Below are 22,426 nucleotides of genomic sequence, written 5' to 3'. Positions count from 1 at the left end.
CCCGGAAAACATTATGTAAGGGAAAAGGTTGATAGTACAGGGTCCCACTAAAATATTGTGACCTGAATACGCCACTCTGCACGCGAAGTAATCAGCAGCACGTAATTAGAGGTGAGGGAAATTGCCCACAGCAACAGCAACGGAGCAGAATCAAAGTTGGGGGCAATTTTCTGTGTTTTAAAGTCGCTTTCATCATGCAGATTTGTGATTTATAAGTCCAGTAAGAATAAGTACCATCAAACGATGTGTAATTTCTAGGGCCTCGCCTCATTTTGATAGTCGAAGTTGCATTTGTGAAGGGTTTTCTTTACATTACAGGTCGTATCTAAAGAATTCAATACCCTGAAACGATCCTCGCAGTTACTGATAACGATACATGGATGATGTTATCATTAGTACCTTTATCAAAAGCAAACTTTCTTTACGTTTCAGAGCTGCTAGACCATCCAGTGTGTGGTGAAATTGAATCGAAATTTTCAGTTTTCTAATTATACGAATTTGATCGGAACTATCACGATGTGTCGTAACACACCATCCTGATAATCACTGGCAATTTAAAAGCGTTTATTTACAAACTAAAACGCATTTTTTTTAAACCAACCCACAATCTTACCCAAATTATAACCGATTGATGTATTTAGGGCAATAAAAACGATGGGAACCCACTAACTGGGACACTAACCGAAACATGAAAGTTGGACCGGTTGGCGTGCACAAACTCCATGCGACCAACCACTCTTCTCCAAAAAAAAACACTTCATTGACAGTCATCGATTTGTGTACCAGCATTTGACACCACAGAGAGCTCCCACCAAACCATCGAGCGGTGTCACCGCAATAGCACCTACACACACACATGTCAAACTATTTTCCGAACCAGTTATGACTTGGTGGCTAATGAAGCCGTAGAGTACCGATGAATAGAGCCACGGGTGCGCGCGTGTGAACTACCTCTGACGTGCGGGCTGGAGCCGCGATGGATTCAAGGACGGTAAAACAAATGACGACTTTTCACCTTTATTTATTAGCGGGACGCTTTAAGGCGAGGAAGCAAACGGTCTCCGAACGAGCTCAAATCGTTCTGGGGCTGGGAGCTTGCATGTAAAGTGCCTTATATGTGAATTGTATCAGCTATTTGGGTTCTTTTTCCCCCTCTAATTAATGGATATCAATGCGACTTTCCAACCAGCACTTAAAAACGTGTCAGATTGCACAACATCACAGCAGCAGCTCATGACTTCGCCAAATCGCAGCAAGCGAAAGTTGCATACCAAAAAACAGTGCGCAAGATAAGCCGCCTCTTTCCGTCCGTCCGAAAGCAATGGGCGTGAAAATGAAAGATGACCAGCAATGATGAGCAACACAGCACATTCATCGAGCGGGGGAAAATACACGCACCTTTTCACACCGTGGGGAGCTGCTCTCTGTCGCCAATTTGACATAACCTACCCAACCCCAAACGGGGCGCAAACACACATCTTTCTTGCGCTCATAAAGTGAAAGGACTAGCAGCAGCAGCAGCATTCGATTACTTCATGCAGGGGTGTGGTGACGACGAGAGATTACGTACCCCCTGAAAACACACACACACACACCCGCCGCTCAGTACAAAGTAGGAAAAGCACTAAAACACAAGGACCCTTTCCAGGGGGAGCCACCATGCACTGCAAGTGGAAGAGAAATAGCGATTAAGCAATAACCGCAAACATGCAAAACAGGGCTTTCTAACTGTGTCTATGGGTTTGTGTGTTCGTTTTTTAGGTTATTTCAAACGATACGGTGATATTTTTCATGATTTCCACACACACAACGATGCCTGCGATGGTGTACTACACCTCTTATACATTGTACACTGTTGTACGCAACTGTAACGCTTCGATTCAATTGGCCTCTCTTTAATTGATGGTTTCAAGCCGACCGAACGCCAAGTAGGAAACGAAATGGGCCAAGAATCCTACACCCGGGGTAAGTGAAACCTTCCACAGCAATATATGGGGCTTTAAGCTCGTCGTAAGGCCCTCTAAACACAACCACATAAAGCAGCGATCGATTTATCGCGTGCTGCCACCAGCCCAGATATATGTACTGTTGTTTTCCTCACCAAAGACAACACACCAGCAGACGGAACGGAGAGACCGGGGTTTGACATGGGGCACAACAAAAACATGGGAGTGAGTGGATTCCACGTGCTTCCGTAACTAACTATATCGCGCATTAATGACGCGTAGCCCGCATCTCAACACAACAGGCCGGTGGGTGGTGGTAAGCCATAATTCATTCATAATTCAATACTGCTCCAGGGACTGACAGGGAGTCGAACTCTCCCGCAAGGAAGTTGCTCGGTGTCTAATTACCGGCATGAGACTGCTCGCTGCTGCTGCTACCTTGATTAATGGGGGGCTCGAGCTGCAGAGGAGAGCTTTACTGCTCGAAAGTTCTTTCGCATCTAGTGATTAGAGATGTGATACTCTTGACGTCGCACCAACTAATTAGTGTTCTTCTAAGCTCTCGCTCAAGAGCTGTCAGCGCGACACCGCTACCGAAACTTTTTGAGTTCATTTTGTAGGGTGTGTTTGATAAACGAGCTATTTTTTCTAATGGCGTTTAAATTTCACTTTCATTAGTCATCCGATTGACATCGAACCGATGAAAGAGGTAAACGCCAAACCTCCAAATCGATATTATCGATTGCGAAGCGCCACTCCTCTGCTGTACTGCCGTTAAGCGCAGCATAGAGTGTAAGTGACGCGGTATATCACACCTCAACACACACACACACCTCGATTTGACGTGATAGTAGATGATTCACGCACGTGCAAAGGCTTTTTATAGGGAGGCAATTTTGTGGTTAAACACACAGACACATATGAAAATCAAAAGGTAAGGCTCTCTTTTAAATTTGTTTTGATACGGAGCTTGAACCTTTCACGGGCATATGACACTATATTCAAAGGATTTAGGTTTTACAAACCAATCAGATTTCAATATCTCGCCAATATCACACTATCTTCTAGTCCAGAAATTCTTATGGAGTTGAGAGTTCGAGACTCAAAGATTTGAGGATCTGAGACCTCAGGGATATGATATTAGATATCGAATAGTCCTTTATTTAATGTCAGAAATAAATATCCTCTTAAGAACCAAGATAAACAAGTTGGACAGACATCTAGATATAGGCCTGCGTAGTAATTCAGATCTCCAGACAACAAGATATAGGGCCTCACAGGGCTTTACAACCCTGATAGACACATTTGATACTCTGTAAGGTCCACTCACTAAGGAACAAACTTTGAGAACCATTTGAAGACAAACTATCACACAAACAGTCAACACGAAGAAAGGAAAACTTCGTCGAAATAATCATTTAGTATTGCTATTAAAGTAAAAGGCGCAGATATTATTCTCCGTACCGTGTTTGTTGCTCATCCTTCTTGCTAAATGTCTCTGCACTATGTCAAACATTGCTCCAATGTCTCCAGTGCGTGGCAACTATCATAGACCACAGGACACACAGTCACAGTGTTTCATGTCAACAACAAAAAAAAAACGTCATCATAGACAAAAAAACAACATACCCATCGTCACACAAACAGCCCAAACCTGGCCCAAATGACATCAAAGAACGCAATGTGAATTAATCTCCATCCGCATGGGTACAAAACGACAGCCCCTCCGTACGTTTCGCCAACTAGCAAAACTAGAACGTCGAAGTGGAAAGTTTTTAGAGGAAAGAATTGTTGTCATTTGACTTTGGCGTTAGATCACCCGAACGAACCTGCAGCACAAAACAAACCGCACGTCATTCACACAACCTCTTCTCTCGTGCGCCAAAAGCCAGCGCGGCGTGTTGTGTCCAGAGTTGTGCTGACAGCGCCAATGAAACGCCACGAATATTCTCCGCAGCCATATAAAAGCACCACACACATAGGCGGCACGGCGGCGGCGCGCGGTATTTTTGCGGCCCCAAATTCAACCCCCAGAACAGACCGATCCCCGAGACGCGTCCACACAAAACCACACCACAAAACCGTTAGCAGCAGCAACCTTTGGGAGTGGTGAAGCGTGAACAAATTGATTGTTTCTTGATTCAAATTATATCGCAATTTATCGCCGCGCTAGTTAGGAAATACCTGAAAGCCGCAGCTGGGGGAAGGCTCCGCGCACATGCGTGAATAATTATGTTTCGGGTAAGTATGCTTTGGGTGAAGGTGGTGTAGTTTATTTGGTGGTTGTTGGTGAGCAGCACACCGAGTTACAATGAGTAAAAACCGCCGAAACAAGTGTTGGTAGAATTGAAAAGTAAGTGCTCGCTGCGTAGCACACCAAAACGGCGAGTTTAGTTCATTTAGATATTGCCAAATTGTTCACTACTACTACTTCTGCAGGCAAGCAACCGGGGAGGCTCAGCGAAAGCGAACAATTACATTTCCCCAATTCACCAGCCCTTTCCCGATCGTTAAATCGATGAACCACTGCGGGCAGCGAATCCAAAACGCAGAGCAGATTGTACATATTCCGGAGCATCGCAACACTCCTCTCTCCCTAGCAGTCTGCTGATCGTTGTGCCCACCAAAGCGTGTAATGATGAACATAATTATGTTCACCCTTTCGCCCACACACGTGCGAACTCACTAAGAAAAATACGGGCGCGAATGGAAGGCGCTTTTCCCTACAACAATGAGACGCACAAAACAACAGGAGTGGAAAAATGACTGGCAGGAAAAATACGGCAATGTAATCATTAGATCAAATCACATTTCATTCGCTTCTGATACACTTGTTACACACCAGGCCCCCTCCTTAGGGGACACACCGGCTTTTGCAGGTAGCATGGTAGGCACGTAGAACACACCTACACACCTACACATTTACAGCAAAACACAATCGCTTCTACTACTTTTAATGATCGAGCAGTGTGCCGTAGAGCTGTGCGGGGTTCCAAACGCGCGCGCTGACAAGCGTAACTTGTGGTGCGTGTATGATGAATCATTGCTTTTTTGCTGCTTGTACGGATTTGTCACGCGCCTTACTGGAGCTGGAAGTGACGAGGTGTACTGCTGATTAGGAATGATTTTGTTTACTACCATTTTTAATACACTGGTACACTTCCTTCATGCTGATTAAGGCCCGTGTCTGTGCTCCATTGGATGCGATTTTATCGGAAGGCCTGTCAAAATTTTATATGGAATTTGACAGATAACGTCGGACGTGCGATTTCGTCGTACGACGGAATCAAAAAATTTTGATTTCGTCGGACGCTGCATCCGATTTTATCGGTCAAACTAAATGTGTGGTGTTTTGTAGGAACAATCTCAACTTAATTTTTCATAATCGTTATATTATTAAAATCATCCAAATAATCGCAATATTATACGAAAAAGCGTTTGACAGCACGTGCGATAAAATCGCATGCGATGGAGCACAGACACGGGCCTAAGGGGTAAAGCGTCACAGAGAAAACGTTAAGAAATGAACGTTAAATCAAGTGGCCCAATTTCTGTGCATTAAACACTTTCCCCTTTTCAGTTTATAAGAATGGATCGAGTTTTTGTAGTCTAATTTGACGTGGTTGACGTTTACCACCAGAGTACAATTCATAAATGGAGCATCTGCAACACACAGGCGCTCGGATCTAACATTCATTTCAAACATATGTTTCCAACATTTCGCGACTCCTCTAAGTCGGCCATGACCCTGATTGGGGCGACATTTCTATTTCGTCGCTGCGACCTATGTGGTCACGTGCGTCAGCGACGACACACACATGCTCACTTCTCTGCTGTTGGTGGTGGTGGTGGTAGTGAAATGGTGCGAAATGCATGTTGCTCGCGATCGTCGTAGTAAGCGCGATCGTGTCTCCAGTATCAAGACACACGGTGAAGAAAAAAACGGCAAACAGCACACGCATCTCACGATCGAAACGAACGGCCTACTAGTAGCTAGCTGCTGATATCTGGAAGTTTAGTGTATATGTCACGCACAGAAAAAAAAAAACGTATTTTTAGCTTACGCAAACACACACGCGTGTGCGGATGGATGCGCTAAACGGCACGTGCATCGCTGCAACGATTGAAACTTGGCAAGATTGTTGAACAAGCAACTTAAGATGGAAAGAAAGAGAACGATTGCTTTAAGGACGATGAAGCTATTGGGTGGGGTAAAAGTGGAGCAACGCAACACACGACATTGATATGGATTCGGAAAGGTCGAACCGTTGGCTGACCTTGTAGCGCAGACGTCAACGCGCGGGTACTAACGACATCACGCACTCAAGCCACTACATGGGTTCAATTCTCGAATGAACTGAAGTTTTTTCTACAGGTCACACATATCAGCTAAAATCACCCTTTCTGCAGAATCAACAGGTGTGTTATTATGTTCCTCGTATGCTTTCTCGTTTAAGTGAACCATGTAGCTCAGTATTTACTTCGTCGTAAAAACAAAAAAGCTCTCCCAAGCGGCTATCCACACACCCTCTTCCGGGGGAGAGCTTTTTTTGCAATGATGCTGTAATCGTACCTCCGCCCTCTCAGGGGTCCCACTGGAAGAACTAACCCATCAGTTAGGCTTGATTGGTTTCTCTCTTTCCTTCGGCGCGCCAGTGATGCGTAATAACAGCATTTACATTTCGTGCACTCTCCACCACCTAAAGGTATTGAACCTAACAACAACAACAGCAAAAAAGAAGCACAAAGCCGCCTTTTCTTTACGTTCGATCAGGTGGTTGCAGGCCGCCCCTTTCCTTCTTTCATTCCCCAATCGTGAGTCGATATTGGCTCAACTTGCCTTCTCCCTTCCAACTTTTCTACGCGCCCGCGAGGTGCTTGTCCTCACTGAAGTTGCGCCCACAAGAAAAGGGCACCATATTAACTCTGCACAAGCTGTTTACCAAGCATTCTGCTACAACGAAAGCGTTGTTTAAGATGATATTTTGAGCAACAACAACAAAAAACCATACACACACACCATCTTTTTAGCCACAAAGTTAAAAAGGGGAGCAAAAATGTAAAGCAAAAGCAAGATGCACGAACTTCAGCATGAAAAGGTGGCTCCGGCGGCCACAGGAAACGTTCCTTCTTTCTTCGTGTAGTTTCCTCCTCGGTGGTTCATAATCGAAACCGGTTCATAAACACGACCTGCTCTCTCCCTCTCTCTCTGCTCGAGGAGCTGCTCCATACTCGATAAGTAAAACTCTGAGCGGTGTGGGTCGTCTTCGTACGATCGACTTTAGTTCGCAAGATACAGACGGTGGAGGGTTCGGCTAAAGTTCAAATAGCCTCAGGTCGCGAAATCGTGAGTATCATTCTGTGTGCTCATCTTTTCAGTTTGCGTTCACTTCAAAATTGTACATACTTTCTTGTAGAAAGAATATTACAAGGATTAAAGCTTCTGCAAATGATTTAGTGAATATTTACATCCGCTGCTAAAGTTAATCAGAATTACTTTCGCCCTCGAAACATAGACATATTCAGAAGCTTAGTTGAATGTGGGATACACGTTCAGCGTTGGTTGTGAATAGAATCGAAAAAGGGAGAACTAAAACGATTCTCAACGCAGCATTCTGTTCCCACGCCCTCGAACAACAGCCCAAGGAGAATGTCTCGTTTTCAGGGTTAATGTTCCATAAGCTGATGCGGTTAATGCGTTCCAGTGCCCAAGACTGTGTGCATGATGCGATATGATCGATACGAGGTTATTCCACATTAACACCAGGACGGTTTAGACAAAAAGGTACATTCAGTTTTAAGTTTAAAGTCGAAGTTCTTCATGGAATCTCTCCTAATTTACAATTCTAGAGATGACTAAAACCATGTCTAAAAGAACCCAGATTGATATGGATGTTATGCACTTTTACCATCTTGAAATTTAAGCGCTGGCATAAAGAACATTCATCTCCTAGACGTTTATGTCCTCCCCTTTTACCCCCTTCAATTATCATGGTGGTCGTGTGGTATGGACTAGCTCCTATTCCAACGCTAATACGATAACCACGAACAATACTGGTTGGTTTGTGTGCAAAGAAAGAAAAAGCAGCCAGAAAGAAGCCAAACAGTGTCGCTTAATCACCGCTTATTCAGATGATTTATGAGTGCAAAACGATGCACTTCTATTCACTGCTTGATGTTTCTGGGAAGCTCCAAGGCATCGTCGTCTGTTCGTGACACGAAAGACTGATCGTCGACCATTTTTACGTGCAGCCAGGACAGCAAACGACTGAGGGGATGAATATGGTGGTATGAAGCGAAAGCGTATGTTAACAAGCGCCCATGAATGTCGCCCCTTCTGGGAGATGGTTCAATATGCGCACTGGGAGGAATGGCACGCAACGCAGGCAACAGCATGGCTGATTCGTGCATTATGTTCTTATTGCTTTAATAGAATAGGTTTTGGAGGTTTCAAATATATTTGATATGGGAATTTGATATGACAAAATATAGCAAAATTCTTCAATTCAAAATAAAAATTGTTCTCCTCTCTTCCCAGACAATTCCCAGCAAATAAACCCAACTTCCAGATAATAAATTGGAAAAGATAGATTTAAAGCGAAAAATTTCTTGCGTCATTTGTATGCATTTTGCTCTGCAGATCTTGCTTGCAAAACCCCCAACCACACCAATGCACCGCAGTGAGTCCCATTGCCAGCAGAGCGGAAGTTGTTATGTGTGAATGCGGAAAATCGGAGAGATAACGTCCCCATTCGAACTACTCTGCCGGCGACAACAGCATATCAGCAGCGAATTTACATATTGGCAAACATAAAGCGCATCTCTGCGGAGAAAAAAAGCATCCCCGATTGTACCCCCTCTCCTTCTGTTTGTATCACGACCATCTTGTTGAATAGCAGACGTTGCAAAAATAGAGGGAAAACCCGTGTGTGATTTTATTCTTTTTTCTCTTCCCTCGCAACAAAATGATGCCCTTCTTCTTCTCGGTGGCTTAATAAATTATGTTCGTGTGCACGAGGAAAATACAGAGGTGTAATTTTATGTTTTCTGTGCAAACTTAACTTTATGTAACCAGGTGAGAAAGGTGATTGAAGAAATACGGTCCCCCAATCAGCAAAGTGACAAATAAAATTATAATAAAAAAACTCCCTCTATCTCGCTTTCTCTCAACTCCAAACGCAATTCAAGCGGTTTCTGTTCATGTGTAGCCAATTATGATTGCATAGAAACCCTTTTCACGCCTTGTGAGTTTGGCTTTGGCGTTGGCAATCACTGCAGCTGCCAGCGCAATTCAGCGCAAGACACAACCAGACTCTCACGGACACTTTCCGTCATGATTGATTTGGTTCATTCATTTAGTTTTGCAAGAGACCTTGACATTTTTCATCATTAAAGCCGTCTCTCTCTCACTTCTTTTCGGCTTTAAATTGCCATCCAAAAAACGCTCTCAGCAAAACCAAATTGAAATTGAATAACAAACTCACCGAAAAGCGCTCATTCGTTGAACTATTATTGCCTTTTTCGCGAGATCATATCAATGATTTGTTGATACGAAATAAAACAAAAACTAAATAAGCATCGAAACCAGCTACCGACTCTTATCAATACGCCAACCACTGTGTTACACATAACGTTTCGGTCTCGGTAAACAAAACATTAACACATACCACACAGCTTTTTATTGATCCCTTCACTTGATGCCAATAAAAAACCGATACTACCCACAATCCACTAATGGGGCGAGGTTCAATTAGCAGCTTCAGTTTATTAACCATCTTCTTGAGGGGTGAGGAGCAAGCCTCCGACCGACCGCTTTCAGAGGTGGGTGGATTGGGTATTTTGAAAAACTGTTCCACAACCAGAAGAAAATTCACTTGCCAATTATCCGAACCACACGAGCACAGACTCGCCCACCGCCTCTGCATTCGAAAGCTCGCTTGAAAGAAACCATTTAAATAAATTTCCTCTCTTACGTGAGCATCAGCAGCATCAGCAGCAGCAGGTGTAGATAAATCAATGGCCAGGACACGACATAACCCTCCTCTCCTTTGCATCATGGTCGATTTTCTTTTCCGGCAGCGTTTAGTAGCTCGTGCGTGTTAATTGCTTCTTTTTGAAAAGGACGTTGAATTATTTATCACCCTTTGCCAATGCGTCCGACACACAGTTTGGTGGCTTAGTGGCATTGGAGGGAGAGAGGTTTGGATTGTACATTAATTTGGCTGAAGATCGAATAATGATGTTTCCACAACATATTTAGCAGTATACATGGAACACACAATCATCAACCTCTACCTAAAAAATAATTTAAGCCAAACATGAATATGTAAATGAATGAGCGGTGTGAATATATTTGTCTGCATTAATAACGGGCCATTAAAGGATATTTTAAGACTTTGAGCTTAGTTGAGCTTAAAAAGGGACCCAATTTAATTATACTGTTTATATTCCATTTCCAATATAAAGTATAATTAAAATTTTCACTCCCTTGTATCATAAGCCTACACGCAATTACAAACAGCTTAGATACAACCATATCATCACAGCTCTACTCGTAACGCCACCAGTTTCAACAGACACTAGAGCACGCGATTTTCTCTTACTAAATCAACTGAGCAAACCGATCGTCCTGATTGATTGATCAAATGGGACACAACAACGGCGGAAGATGCAGGCTCTCTCACCGTTTGCAAACGATCAACGTCTCAACAGAGTATCGCCGTTTAGCGACGATTAGCGAAAGTGAGGAGCAGATGAGAATGCAGCCGGGAAAGTGAGGAGAAGATGCAACTATTTATTCACAGTGCACAGCAAAGAGAGAGCACAAGCAGCGGCCCAATTATGCACACCTCGTTAGGGACGCGAGCGAACGCAAAAGACTGGCGATGGAAGACTTTATCGTACAAATGAGCATTTAATTCCAGATCATGGCAAGATCCACAAACGAAAGCGTCTGGCGTTTGGCAGGGGAAGGCGGGCAACTACGTCTCCATCACCAATCATCAACTCAAATGAAAAACAAGCAAAACGAAGGCACAGCGGTGCGGGAAAAGAAATCATAATCAGTGAGCATCGGGGATGAAGCGAACATGGATACAGAGTGTGTAGTGTCCGCCCATTAGCCCATCTTGTAGACGTTTCATCGTCCGCACACACATACTCGGTTTGTTGAGCATCGCGACCAAATGGCAGCTTCCAGACAATTGGGCCATCGATTCGAGAAGGAAAAGCGGCAGCAGCGACGGCTTCAAGGTTACGTCTTGCCAATCGGAACACGATCAACCGTGTGTATCGAGAGCGTCGTCGAGAGGACAGTGCTGTTTCGAGGTGACTTTGGGCGCCCTAGCTTTTATGAATGGCCCAATAAACGGTTCGATCATTTGCTGAAAGTGAAAATTTCGTTCCAGTTGAACTAGATCCAGGCTGTCGCCACATTGCTGCTGGTTAGAGGTGGGAGCTCGGAATCGTAAGTACCGTTTTCGGAATCAATTCCGATGCCGATTCCGATTCTGGAAACGAGTTCGATTCCAGAGCCGATTTCAGAGTAGATTCCCTGAGGTAACTCCGATTCCGGAATTGGCACCGGAATCAGAATTGACACGTAAATCACAATCAGTTCTCGAATCAGAATCAGCAAATTAACTCCGGAATCAGAGTCAGTCCTAGAATAGAAACCAAAAGTTTTAGAAACGTGTAATATCCTGGAGATTTGACCCCTGATAAGACCATAGTGCCCAATATGCCGGATCAGAATATGACCATCTCCGTGACAACTGTGCGATAATCTGAATGTCAAAATAAAGATCATTCGTTTACGGATCGTTGTACTGACAACACCTTCAGCCTTCTGTTTATTCTTCTACTTTGCGATTGTGTGCCTTTGTTATAACTTGAACGTTTAATTCAAATTGGTAAAATTCGAGGTTTTACAAACGAATAAATAGTAAAATTGGGGTTTTTTGGAGGCTATCGATACAATCGTAGTTGCATAGGACCAAAACGCCTATTCTCATGGAGATACCGAAATCTAATTTGATTTCAAAGCCGCTTCACTTTTCCAATCACTAATGCTGATGTGTTGAAACTTGTGTTTCAGTGCATGTACTGTGCATTTTTCTTATAAACTATTCCTTGATTGATGTAAATGATCATCCATTCATGGGCTAAAATTCATTATAAAACGTAAAAAAAATCATTTTGAACGATTTTGCAAAACAAAAATGTCCCAATCTACGTCATACCATCGATTTCCACTCCCAGGTCGGTTGCTGGTTTGACAGCTGTGGTGGTTTAATCTAATTAGCCCGATAGTCACACTTCCCTTTCCGTCCAACGCAACGCATTCGCACGAAAGAGAATCTAACCCACACCACCACCGTCGGGTTATCAACTCAACGTGTGCATCAAAGGACATCATTCCCCTTTTACCTACACTCTCCTGCGCAAACCTTTTCCTTATCTTACCCTTATAACCCACCACCACATTCATCGCTCAATGGCACGGAGCAGAAAATAAATTAAAACTTTTCCTATTTCCGGAAGCTGCCATAGTAAAATAGCCGATCAATTCATGCGGCCTCTAGTCCGCAAAACAGTGGTCTCAAAAATTGATGTCCTTCCAAAACGCTACACGCAGGAGGAGACACAAAAGTTTTCGCTTGCGTCTATGAAATCGTATTCTGCCGCAACCGGGGCAAAAGAGATAACAGCACACGCTTGACGGACAGAGTGGCACTACAAGTGGTGCCGTCAAAGCCAAAGTTCCTTCTGCAGCTAATATACTCACAGACACACATACTGCTATGGTAAACGGAACCACAGTCAAGTTTTTTTTTGTGGGCTGTCTCTTGCCACTTTTCAGTCACGTGTCGGTCATATCTTCCCTTCGGTGCGGGGTGGCTAATTTATTAGCTCTTGGAAGTATTGATCTGCTTTTAATTTAAATTTCTCGTTTTATTACTTTTCAAGACATGGTTCATATTACTTTTGCAATTAATAACTTTGTGCTATGAAACGCATCAGTAAATTTCAATCTTCATTAAAATTGCTATATTCATAAAACCAAGAGTGTGGCACAACACAACACACAATCTCAACGATGAATATAAAGATACATTTTACCCCTATTCATCGCTCCACATACGCTAGGCAGAAATCTTATCGTTGCACCAACAGCATAAAGTATCGTACAGGTGAACAACTACTCAACGTACCGCGGTCGAAATAGACAGGATTGTAGGTTGTCACCGCATTAAAGAGGGCACGTGAAAGCAAAGGGGGGGGGGGGGGGTGCGGTGAAGGAACTGGGATACAATTAGCGGCAAACCTGTCCCAGACATGTCTCGCCCAGCAGTCAAGGACCTGAAAAGAGACACCAGCAGACTAGGACCAGTCTGAATTGCAAGTGCTACGCGTATATTCGAGGTTATTGTACGAAAGTACACAACATATTCCATGCACTCACCATGCATTCTCAGCATAGAGTGAAACGCATAGATGTACAATAGGGGCACAAACCCACTTTTTTAGGATTTTGATTGTACAATTACAACAGACATGGAAGAACAATACAACAAGGGGTACCCTTTTCACTATGCTTTTCAACATTCTTTGTACTGTAAAATTTATATTAAAATTTTACAAAAATTTTCCATTTACGTTGGTGTAATTTACAGCACAAGCAAAAGCACACAACGACGATATAGCAATAAATTGATCGCACTGTTTGCATCGGAATCTGCATGCGGCATATGCGTTCAGTTCGGGCGCATGTTTGAGCTCAGTAGGTATGCTATGCTACCATCACCACCACCACCAACACACGCGCGGGCCATGCTAATGCTACAATAATAGCATCGGAAAACAATGTGGCACACACAGCACACGCCGACACGCACGACCAGGTGCCCGCCGGTCCATGACCGAGCGACCAAAACCGAGGACAACGGCAACGGCGGTGAGGACAAAAAACGGATGAATTTTTGCCATTTCCGCATGTCACGCACGGTGGCTCCCGTAGCGCTTCTGCTGTACATGCAGTGCTGTGCTTGACTTTTGCTGGTTGTTTGAGGCATTTGATGTTTGGGCATAAAACAGTAGAAGCAAGAACGACAACAAAACAAAAACGGAAAACAAAACATACAAACAATACAAACACAATTTGTATTTGTATTTGTACACGGAGGTTTTTTGCCTCCGTTTTCGGCTTTTGTGGGTTCATTACGGTGCTGCAATTCATTTGAGAAGTTTATTGGCACGACGGCTCAGTAACGAAGAGAAAAAAAAAGATTCTAATGTCAATGGGGAAATATTCATGAGCTGAGATAGTTTGGCAATTAAAGTTCTTTAAGAACAAAAGACCAAAAATAGACAACTAAATAGAAGATAAAAGAGCCTAGAGCAAACACGAGCTCACCTGCTGGCAAGTGATGAACAGTGCCATCCAGACGCAAATCCCTGCAAAGATCTGGGCCGTCTTGGCCTGCAGGAAGATACCGTCCCCGACGTGGTTGATGATCGGATCGATCGCGAGCGCCGCCGCCGGGGCCGCCTCCGTGACGCGCACGGCAATGTTCGCCTTGGCCGTGCTGCCGCTGACGGCGGCGACCGTGGCAGCGGTAGCATTGGCCAGCAGCTCACTCGCTGCCGGATGTTCCGTACTCATCGTGGCGCTCGGTGCTGCTACTGCTGCTGCGTGCACACGCAAACCCACCGCCGACTGAGATGTGTGTGCTTGTACGCCTGTTGTTCGTTCTTATGTGCGGCACCAATCACGACCGAATCTCTCCACGATGATGTGCTCGGTGCTTCACGGTTCGTTGACGTTGCGCTGGCGGGTGAAGCTGTGCCGGCGCCTGCCAGCCCTATATCCAGCCACTCTCGCCAACCGTACTGTAGTGCAACAATGATCTCTCCCTCCGGTAGCCAATTTTTGCTCGTTCAGCTACCCGCGTGCGTACCACCAGCGCAAGTGCGTGGGGAGGTAGTTTTCACAATTTCACGTACAGTTTTCACTGCCACACACACCGCCACCTTTCGTCACAACTGATCTCACACCTAGCACCAATTAACAATTAAACTCATACACTGCTGCACTCACATGAAGGCTTTTCTGGTTCATTCGAAAAAACGCATATGCACCACTACTTGTGCGAACACTTCCACTAAAAAATCAAAATAAAACATTACCAAATTAAAGCACGAGAAAGAGAGAGGGGGAAGCACACACGTACACATGAAGGGGGATTAGAAATCGAAATGAAACAAGCCGAAAATGGAAATTGTTCAATCGCAACACTTTTTAAAATCAACGCCCGCCACACTGGTGGATGATCAATTTCACTTTCTCACGTGCAGGAGATGATTTGCCGCCCCAATTGTAATGGCTCGTAACGTTCAATAAACATAAACCAACGGAGTAAGAAATTATTGCCTGAAGGTTGCTCGCAGCAGCTCGTTTGGGGTAATCGCAATGAATTGATTGAAAGCAATAATAATAACGATTATTCAAATGAATGCATTTTCGAAGAACAAATCTATGCTTTTTATGATTTTTAATACGTCAATTAATTGATGAAAAGAGTCAAAAGTACAATGAGCCCTTGCAATACTTAAAAGACAGAAAAGAATCATAAAACATGCTACTCCATGCTTCCGTTGTCCCCCTTACATTACAACGCATTCAATCTCCATCTGTGGGTATCTCCATCAGTCAACTGGAGGTGTAGTAAGTTGAGTGAAAAATTCATTTTTTCCACCACGCTGCACGACCACCATAAACATTGTAGGATTTGAACAAAAAAAAACGTGACGGAGAAGCGCACAAAATACTGCTGGTGCTGCAGCCGTTAAAATGGAACCGTGATTCCAACATTAAATCCTACGTTCCACCAGTTCCTAGTCGTTGGCATTTAAACTTCAGGCAGCGCCGTTACCAACGGAGGAGTAGTTTGGCTTCTTCTTTTTTCACCACACCACGGCATGCTGGAAATGCCACCACCGAACCTGCAACCTGTTTCTCTTACAGATCGGCAGTAGCAGTAGTACTAGTAGTAATAGTAGGAGTAGTAGTAGTGCAGCACGTGCAAAGGGCAATCACAGAAGATTTAATTATTTATACGTCAAAACACCCATCACAAGGCAGACGGACGGTTGCCGATTGTCCTGATTCCTTTAGTTTGATGATGGTTTACTGCAGTCGGTTGATGTTTATGTGCTTTTTGTGAGTGCGTTGTTCCGCCAATTTGTTCAAATCTAAAAAGAAAAAAGAAAAGAAAAGCATCAGTAAAAATGCAGTACACCATTATTTTAAAACTATTTTGTAGGGCATGAATTAACCGAAAACACCGAAAACTGTCTGTCCCTTTTAACAACTGCATCGAATTGTAAATTAACCATTGCCAGAGCATTCGATCATATCGGATCAGTTTCACTTGGCAGCGAACTTTTCCACAAAAAAAAACATCATTTTTCAAACCACTCCGCTCCGCTCTGTATGATATTCTCGTCCAATTCGTTCTCCTTTCATTATTACATCCTGCGATAGTGAGTGGGCACATAAAAACAACCTCCCCCCCCCCCCCCTTACCCCCCAAAAAAACCATCCAACTCTGACGGTCAACATTTTGTAACGGTTAATGTTTTCATCGTGCACTGTCGTAAGGCCGGATTGTTTGAAATCGAAATGGGCATTCCACCAACCCAGTCAACCGAGCTAAACGATCTTGATTAGACACACACACACACACACACACACAAACAAGACTAAACGCGTGCCCCAAAAATTTCGCTCCCTTCACTCCGGAATGGTTCCACATACAAGCGCACACAAACGCGCACACCGGAAGATGATGTACCTCGAGCAAAAAAAGAAACTCCATCCTCATCAATGAGACAAGCTGTCGGAAGCTGTATGCAATGTATTCGGCTTAGAACACGCCGGAAAAAGGTGCCTTAGATCATTATAAAGCCTTGCCAAGACGCTGCGTAGTTTGCGTAGTGTTATTTTATGCACTAATTCCCTAGAATTTCGTCCCTTTATTATCAACCATCTTCATAATGTGCTTTACAGCGAGAAAACCATCCAAAGCTCTCCGTTGGGAACGGAGTTTGTACCTCATAGTTCTAAATGTGCTAAAAGCGAAAAGGGGCAAACACACACGAGGCAAAGGAACGGACGGCGTTGCCCCTCGCTCTTATGGGTCCACAGCCCGTGCTGCTCGTGGCCCGTGGCCTTCAAGGTAAATTACTAAAGTCCGGTTGCTGTGTGCGTACACGGTGGTGTGCCCCCCTTTGCACAACATTTATAATCTGCTCCGTTCGTGTCTCGTGGCGCAAGACACGTTTGTTGCATAGCGCAAACAAAACAACACAAAAAGAACGGCCCAAACAACGGCCTGCCACAGCGACGCGGGAACGACGGTGGTGTTTGGGGGGTGGCTGCGTTGGCTGACAACAATTATGGTTGATTGTTATTTTCCGCTGGTTCGCTCTATACGCCCGTGGTACGCGCAGACAGCGCAGGGTCAGCTCTGCACTATTTTTGCCATCCTTTAAGCTCATCTTGTGCTTGGGGACGCTTTGCAAAAAAACAGGGGGAAACATAAATGGCCACCAAAGGATCGCCTGTTTTTTGTTGCCTTTATGATGATGGTAATGCGCAATTTTCCTTCTACCGCGTGGACAGGTTGCTGCCCGAAAACGGATTGTAAGGGTGTTCCACCATGTTATCTGGCCCTCGAGGGACCTGTTCAAACTGGTGTAATTTGTGAACAACTATCTCACGCCATCAATGTCGATCGATTCGATGTTGTAATATACGAGCGCACCGTCTTTACAACTCACAAACTAAACCCTTTTTTAATGTTACTTTTGCTTGCTTGATAATGAGCCGTTGGTGCAACAGTTGCTTCCCCCCAAAAACCATTCCCTCAAATAGGCAATATTTGAACGGTTCGAACACTACACATCCTTCCAGGCAGATACCTGACGAGCACTTTACAGCTATTTTTGCTGATAAGATAACGAACGGCAACCAACACCTACTACAGTCACCTTTCTGAGGGATGGTAACGCTTATCAGCATCTAATGCACAATAAAACACCAACAACCAATACCCAATGGAAACCTGATTCATGCTGAGGTGGCTCTGAAAAACGCCATCTTTGCCGACACTAAACCTTTCCATATGCCACGCGTTGTTTTTATTCCGTATTTCGTGAGGTCATGCTTCATTCCGTCGTCAGTGGTCGTCGTATGAACTTTTGCTCAAATTTTCGAAGCCCACCCCCCCAACCCCGCTCTCCCAGTAGGGGATGAGATCTTTCGGCGGAGTCGTTATTTCGTTTGACGATTGGCCTACATCAACGCCAGCGAGAGCAAATGCGTATGCGGGAAGGTCGGTAACGGAAAAATGGGATGAATGACGGTGGCGGTGTGAGGTAATGTGAGAGACAAGACCGCACACCGTTACATCTTTCCCGACCGAGCAAAGTAGGCCGGTGACGGTCACATACTTTTCTCACACACTTTTCTAAACGAAACGAGCCTTCTCTCGAGCTTCATTTCCAATGGCAAGCAAATGTGGAAATGGTTTGCTTTTTTTGTGGGGGGAAAACTCACACACAGTTTCGTTTTTGCTTCCCCGGGATAGGGGAAACCGGGATGAGCTTATGTGACGTGCGAGTTTGTTTTTTTAGCGAAAAGGATTGCCCACAAACGTAGAGGGACTGCCAGCAGGTGTGTGAAAGGAGTGTAGGCTCAAAAAAGACTCTATACAAAAACAACCACATTCACAACAGTACGCACAATTTGGCCTCGAGTGGAATGCTAACATATGGTCGCACGTGCCAAGCTCGCTGCCGTATGTTGCCGTTGTGGGAGGAGCACTATGGTTTCCCGGGCCTTTCCTGTCACACACTCACAATCGTCCTGTCCGAATGAGCAGAATGCGCTACACGCTAGAGCAAGTTTGGCCACACTATTCGGGGGTGCTTGTAAGCTCAAAAATTTCACCGTCACCAACACAGGATGACGTAAGTGCGGGCCCCCGCCGCACTGGGTAGAAAGTGTCGCATCCTTTTTCTTCTTCTTTTTCGCGATTCTGCGGCAGTTTGTACTTCTCAAACACTCATACACACTTATTTCTTGACCAGCAGGAGCTTGATTGTTCTACTACGTTGATCCAACTGCTGTAAAGTACATCAAATCGCCCTTGTTAAATGTAGTGTCGTGGTAAAGCGTTAGCGAGGTACTTACATGCTTTTAACAATGCGCCACAAAAGTCCTTGCCCCGCGGTCGATCGAAACGCTTTTAATGTAAGCTGCCTCGGGGGAGCATCCGAGCTTGTGACGGAATTTCCTTTGTATATACGGGCAATGGCGACACAGCATCTCCCCCCTGCTTTTGCCTGTGCCTGCTGTGATGTTGTGTACGTTGTTTTTTTTCTTTTCTCCTAAACCTTTATCTTCCAGGGTCGACGAAAAGAAGTGTGGCTGTGTTGTTGTTGCCAATTTCCCGTCGCGCACACAAACACACAAACCGCTCCTGTCCGTCACCTTTGATGCTGTTTGCTTGCAATCTCTTCCCTTTGCACAAGTTTTTCACTTCCGTATGGCTGGAAATAGACGAACCGAGATCGTCGCGGTACCGCGAAATTCGCGCCTTGTTTATAACAGTTGTATAACAGTAGAGCTGTCAAATCTTCCGCGCCTCCAATCGCGCCTGCTGTTTCGCAGAGATACCCAACTTCGGTATTGCTGAGATTTTCGCGGTAGCGCGAACCGATTATTTTTACTTTTTCTGGCGGATTTATGTGAAAACTCGTGTCGAGAAATGAGTTTTGTATTTTATTTTGCATACACTATGTGAAATAAATAATTTGATTCGCAAATTGATAGAAAAATATTTCTTCTTGGCACATTCAATCGTCACCAGCCCTCGGATGGTTCCATACACGAACCGCGATTATCTCGCATATCTGTCAGATTTTATAACATAATTGACAGCTCAAGTCATACGCGATTTTCGCGGTACCGCGATGATCTCGGTTCGTCTATTTCCAGCCTATGGTGCCCCTAAACCATGGGGGGGGGAGTGCTTTTGTTGTTTGAACTTTAGCAACAACCCTCCACTACTACACACACAACGACATAGAAGAACCACTCGCACGCACACTCCTGTGTACTGTCAACGCAGCAGCCCATTCGAAATGGTTTCACGGGAACTTTTGTTAGACGTGGTGGGGATGATGGGGGGGGGGGGGGGATGGGAATCCCAGCGCTACGTTGGATTACCACCACCTTTCGAGAGCTTATCCGAGCACAAGAAAATAGCTTTTCCAGCAACCTTCGCAATCATGCAGACACACACACACACGCACAAACATGCAAAAGCATCTTTTTCAAATGCGAAACATTTTATTTATTTATTTATTTATTTATTTATTTATTTAAATCAAAGTTATCGGGCAGTATGCCTAAATAACTTAATGCTTACAGATTTTGCACTGGCAAACGACGCAAGAGCGAAGAAAAAAAAATACACACACTCAACAAACACACACACGCAGTCACAACAGCACACATTCACTTCAGCGCACCACACACAACCTTCAGCAGAATTGGTTCTGCTTTTCGCTGCTGCCAGTGCCTACGCACTTTTGGGGGATAACACAATGCACAATGTTTTCAGGACCTTTACACCCACACACACACAGTAGTTCTAATGGCGCTTACAAACTAACCTTTTGGCTGCGGAAGCGCACGGAGCAGCGTTCAATATTGTGCAAACTTTGCGACACACTCACATAAAATGGAAACACGAATTGGAGCCTGCCACAGCAAACCACCTTCTTCGCTCGGAGAAAATGTTGTGGGGGGGTGAACGCGATACCTGTCAAAGCCTGCTCAAGGTGTGTTTCCACGTCACGCAAGCGCTGCTGTCAGTGATGGAATTTCCGTTTGAAAACTGGCGGAACGGTGATATTTGTGCAAACTTTGAGAAAATGTACAAAAACTAGAATTGATAATTGAATAGGGTGGGTATTTTCACATGAAATAATCGGAAATTCCATGTGCATTTTCCACAATAAAGTATTTTTGTACGTTTTCATCTTCACTTTTCAAAAGCGCTCTTTGGGCAGAGTCGAGCAGCACACAGCTGACATTCGAGCAGAGCTGCTCGATCGCTTTGTTGTTGTGAGTTTTCTTTCATCGCGACGACGATCGCCCTTATCAAAATAATTAAATTACTCATCATTTTCTGGCTGTGCGTAGTGGCCACTAAACTTTCCTCCCCCCATCGAAAGCGTGACGTTGTCCTTCCACAAACCACTCCAAAATGGCTCTAATCAACATCGACGGTGATCCCTGGTAAGGAAGAGCAACAACGGTATACTTGTCGGGTTTCCTTATCACCTTTCTTTCCTGTTCTGCCAATAGGCTCACCGAACTGGATGCATGCGAAAATCTAAGCAACGATATACAGTCCCAGCTAGCGGCTCGCAATCGTGAAAATCAGCTCTCCCGCCAGTACAGCATCATTTCCGGCACGGTGCGCGTCCGGTTGAAGCAGCTCGGCAGCGAGCTGGACCAGCTAACCCGCAAGCTGGGCCTCCTCTCCAGCACGCTCACGGCGGGCGAGTCCGAACGAAGGCAGCGCCGCATAGAGGCGCTACAATCGAAGCTGATCCAGTTGCAGCGCCAGTTCCAGTACGTTGAGCCGGCGGCCGCCCGGTCCGCGCTGTTCGAAACGAACGGCAGTGGTCGCGGGCGAGGTGCAGTGGCGTTTGCCGACGATGACGATGATGACGATCCGGCACTGATACCGACGAACAGCAACTATAGCGTGGCCGATTTGCGCAACCAGCAGACGCGCATTCTGGAGGATCAAAACGAGGGCCTGGAAGCGCTGTCGCAGGTGATCGCACGGCAAAAGGAGCTGGCGACGAGGATCGGCGGCGAGGTGGATCGTCACAATGGTGTGTGTGTGTGTGTGTGTTGGGGGCGTTTAGTTTAAAAAAAAGGCAAATAATCCTTTCCTTCCTTCCACAGACATTCTGGACGATTTGGCACAAACGATGGAAACGACCGACGGGCGGATAAATCGAGAAACGCGCCAAATCGGAGCGATCACCACGCAGGACTCAACCTGGGGCTACTGGATCGTGATAGGGTTGCTTTTCGTTGCCATCGTTTTGGTGGGCATTTTCTGAAAGTAAGGCAAGCTTGAGGCACAAGCTTCTTGTGTACACATTTATATAACCCCACTTGCAGTTGCGCCGTACCCTTATCTGCGATTTATCTCCGCCTGAGCATCATCACCAAAGTGTAGCCCCCAATAACGGTGCGGAGAAATAACGTGCGGGTGTGCCGGCAACTGATTACACTCCATATCGCAATGTATTTAAAGCCTAAAACACTACTATGTATACTACCTTAATAAAGCAAAACTTATTTACAATTTTACGTAAAATCGATT

The 22,426-nt window shown here is 44.9% G+C and overlaps 2 protein-coding genes across 12 annotated transcripts in view; one reads left to right on the top strand and one right to left on the bottom strand.

Annotated features, from left to right (window-relative positions):
* LOC1276774 (transmembrane protein 184B) overlaps positions 1-20,875 on the bottom strand; it is a 31,773-nt gene extending 10,898 nt beyond the window's left edge. For 2 of the 11 annotated variants that reach the window (XM_061651324.1, XM_061651328.1), the window contains exons 1-2: positions 20,691-20,842; positions 14,362-15,109 (exon numbers count right to left, since the gene is read on the bottom strand). In XM_061651324.1, the coding sequence (XP_061507308.1) occupies positions 14,362-14,610 (249 nt within the window). In that variant the 5' untranslated portion in view covers positions 14,611-15,109; positions 20,691-20,842. The other 9 variants (XM_061651334.1, XM_061651327.1, XM_061651330.1 and 6 more) reach the window with 9 other exon arrangements.
* Positions 20,876-21,102: 227 nt separating this feature from the next.
* Positions 21,103-22,420, top strand: LOC1276773 (syntaxin-8). Its single transcript, XM_316159.5, has 3 exons — positions 21,103-21,318; positions 21,388-21,926; positions 22,000-22,420. The coding sequence occupies exons 1-3, from the start codon at positions 21,287-21,289 to the stop codon at positions 22,158-22,160; spliced, it is 732 nt and encodes a 243-aa protein (XP_316159.5). The 5' UTR covers positions 21,103-21,286; the 3' UTR covers positions 22,161-22,420.
* The last annotated feature ends 6 nt before the right edge of the window (positions 22,421-22,426 follow it).

Source organism: Anopheles gambiae, chromosome 2, assembly GCF_943734735.2.
Source record: "Anopheles gambiae chromosome 2, idAnoGambNW_F1_1, whole genome shotgun sequence".
Lineage (NCBI taxonomy): Eukaryota > Metazoa > Arthropoda > Insecta > Diptera > Culicidae > Anopheles > Anopheles gambiae.
This window is presented reverse-complemented; position numbering and strand designations above follow the sequence as displayed.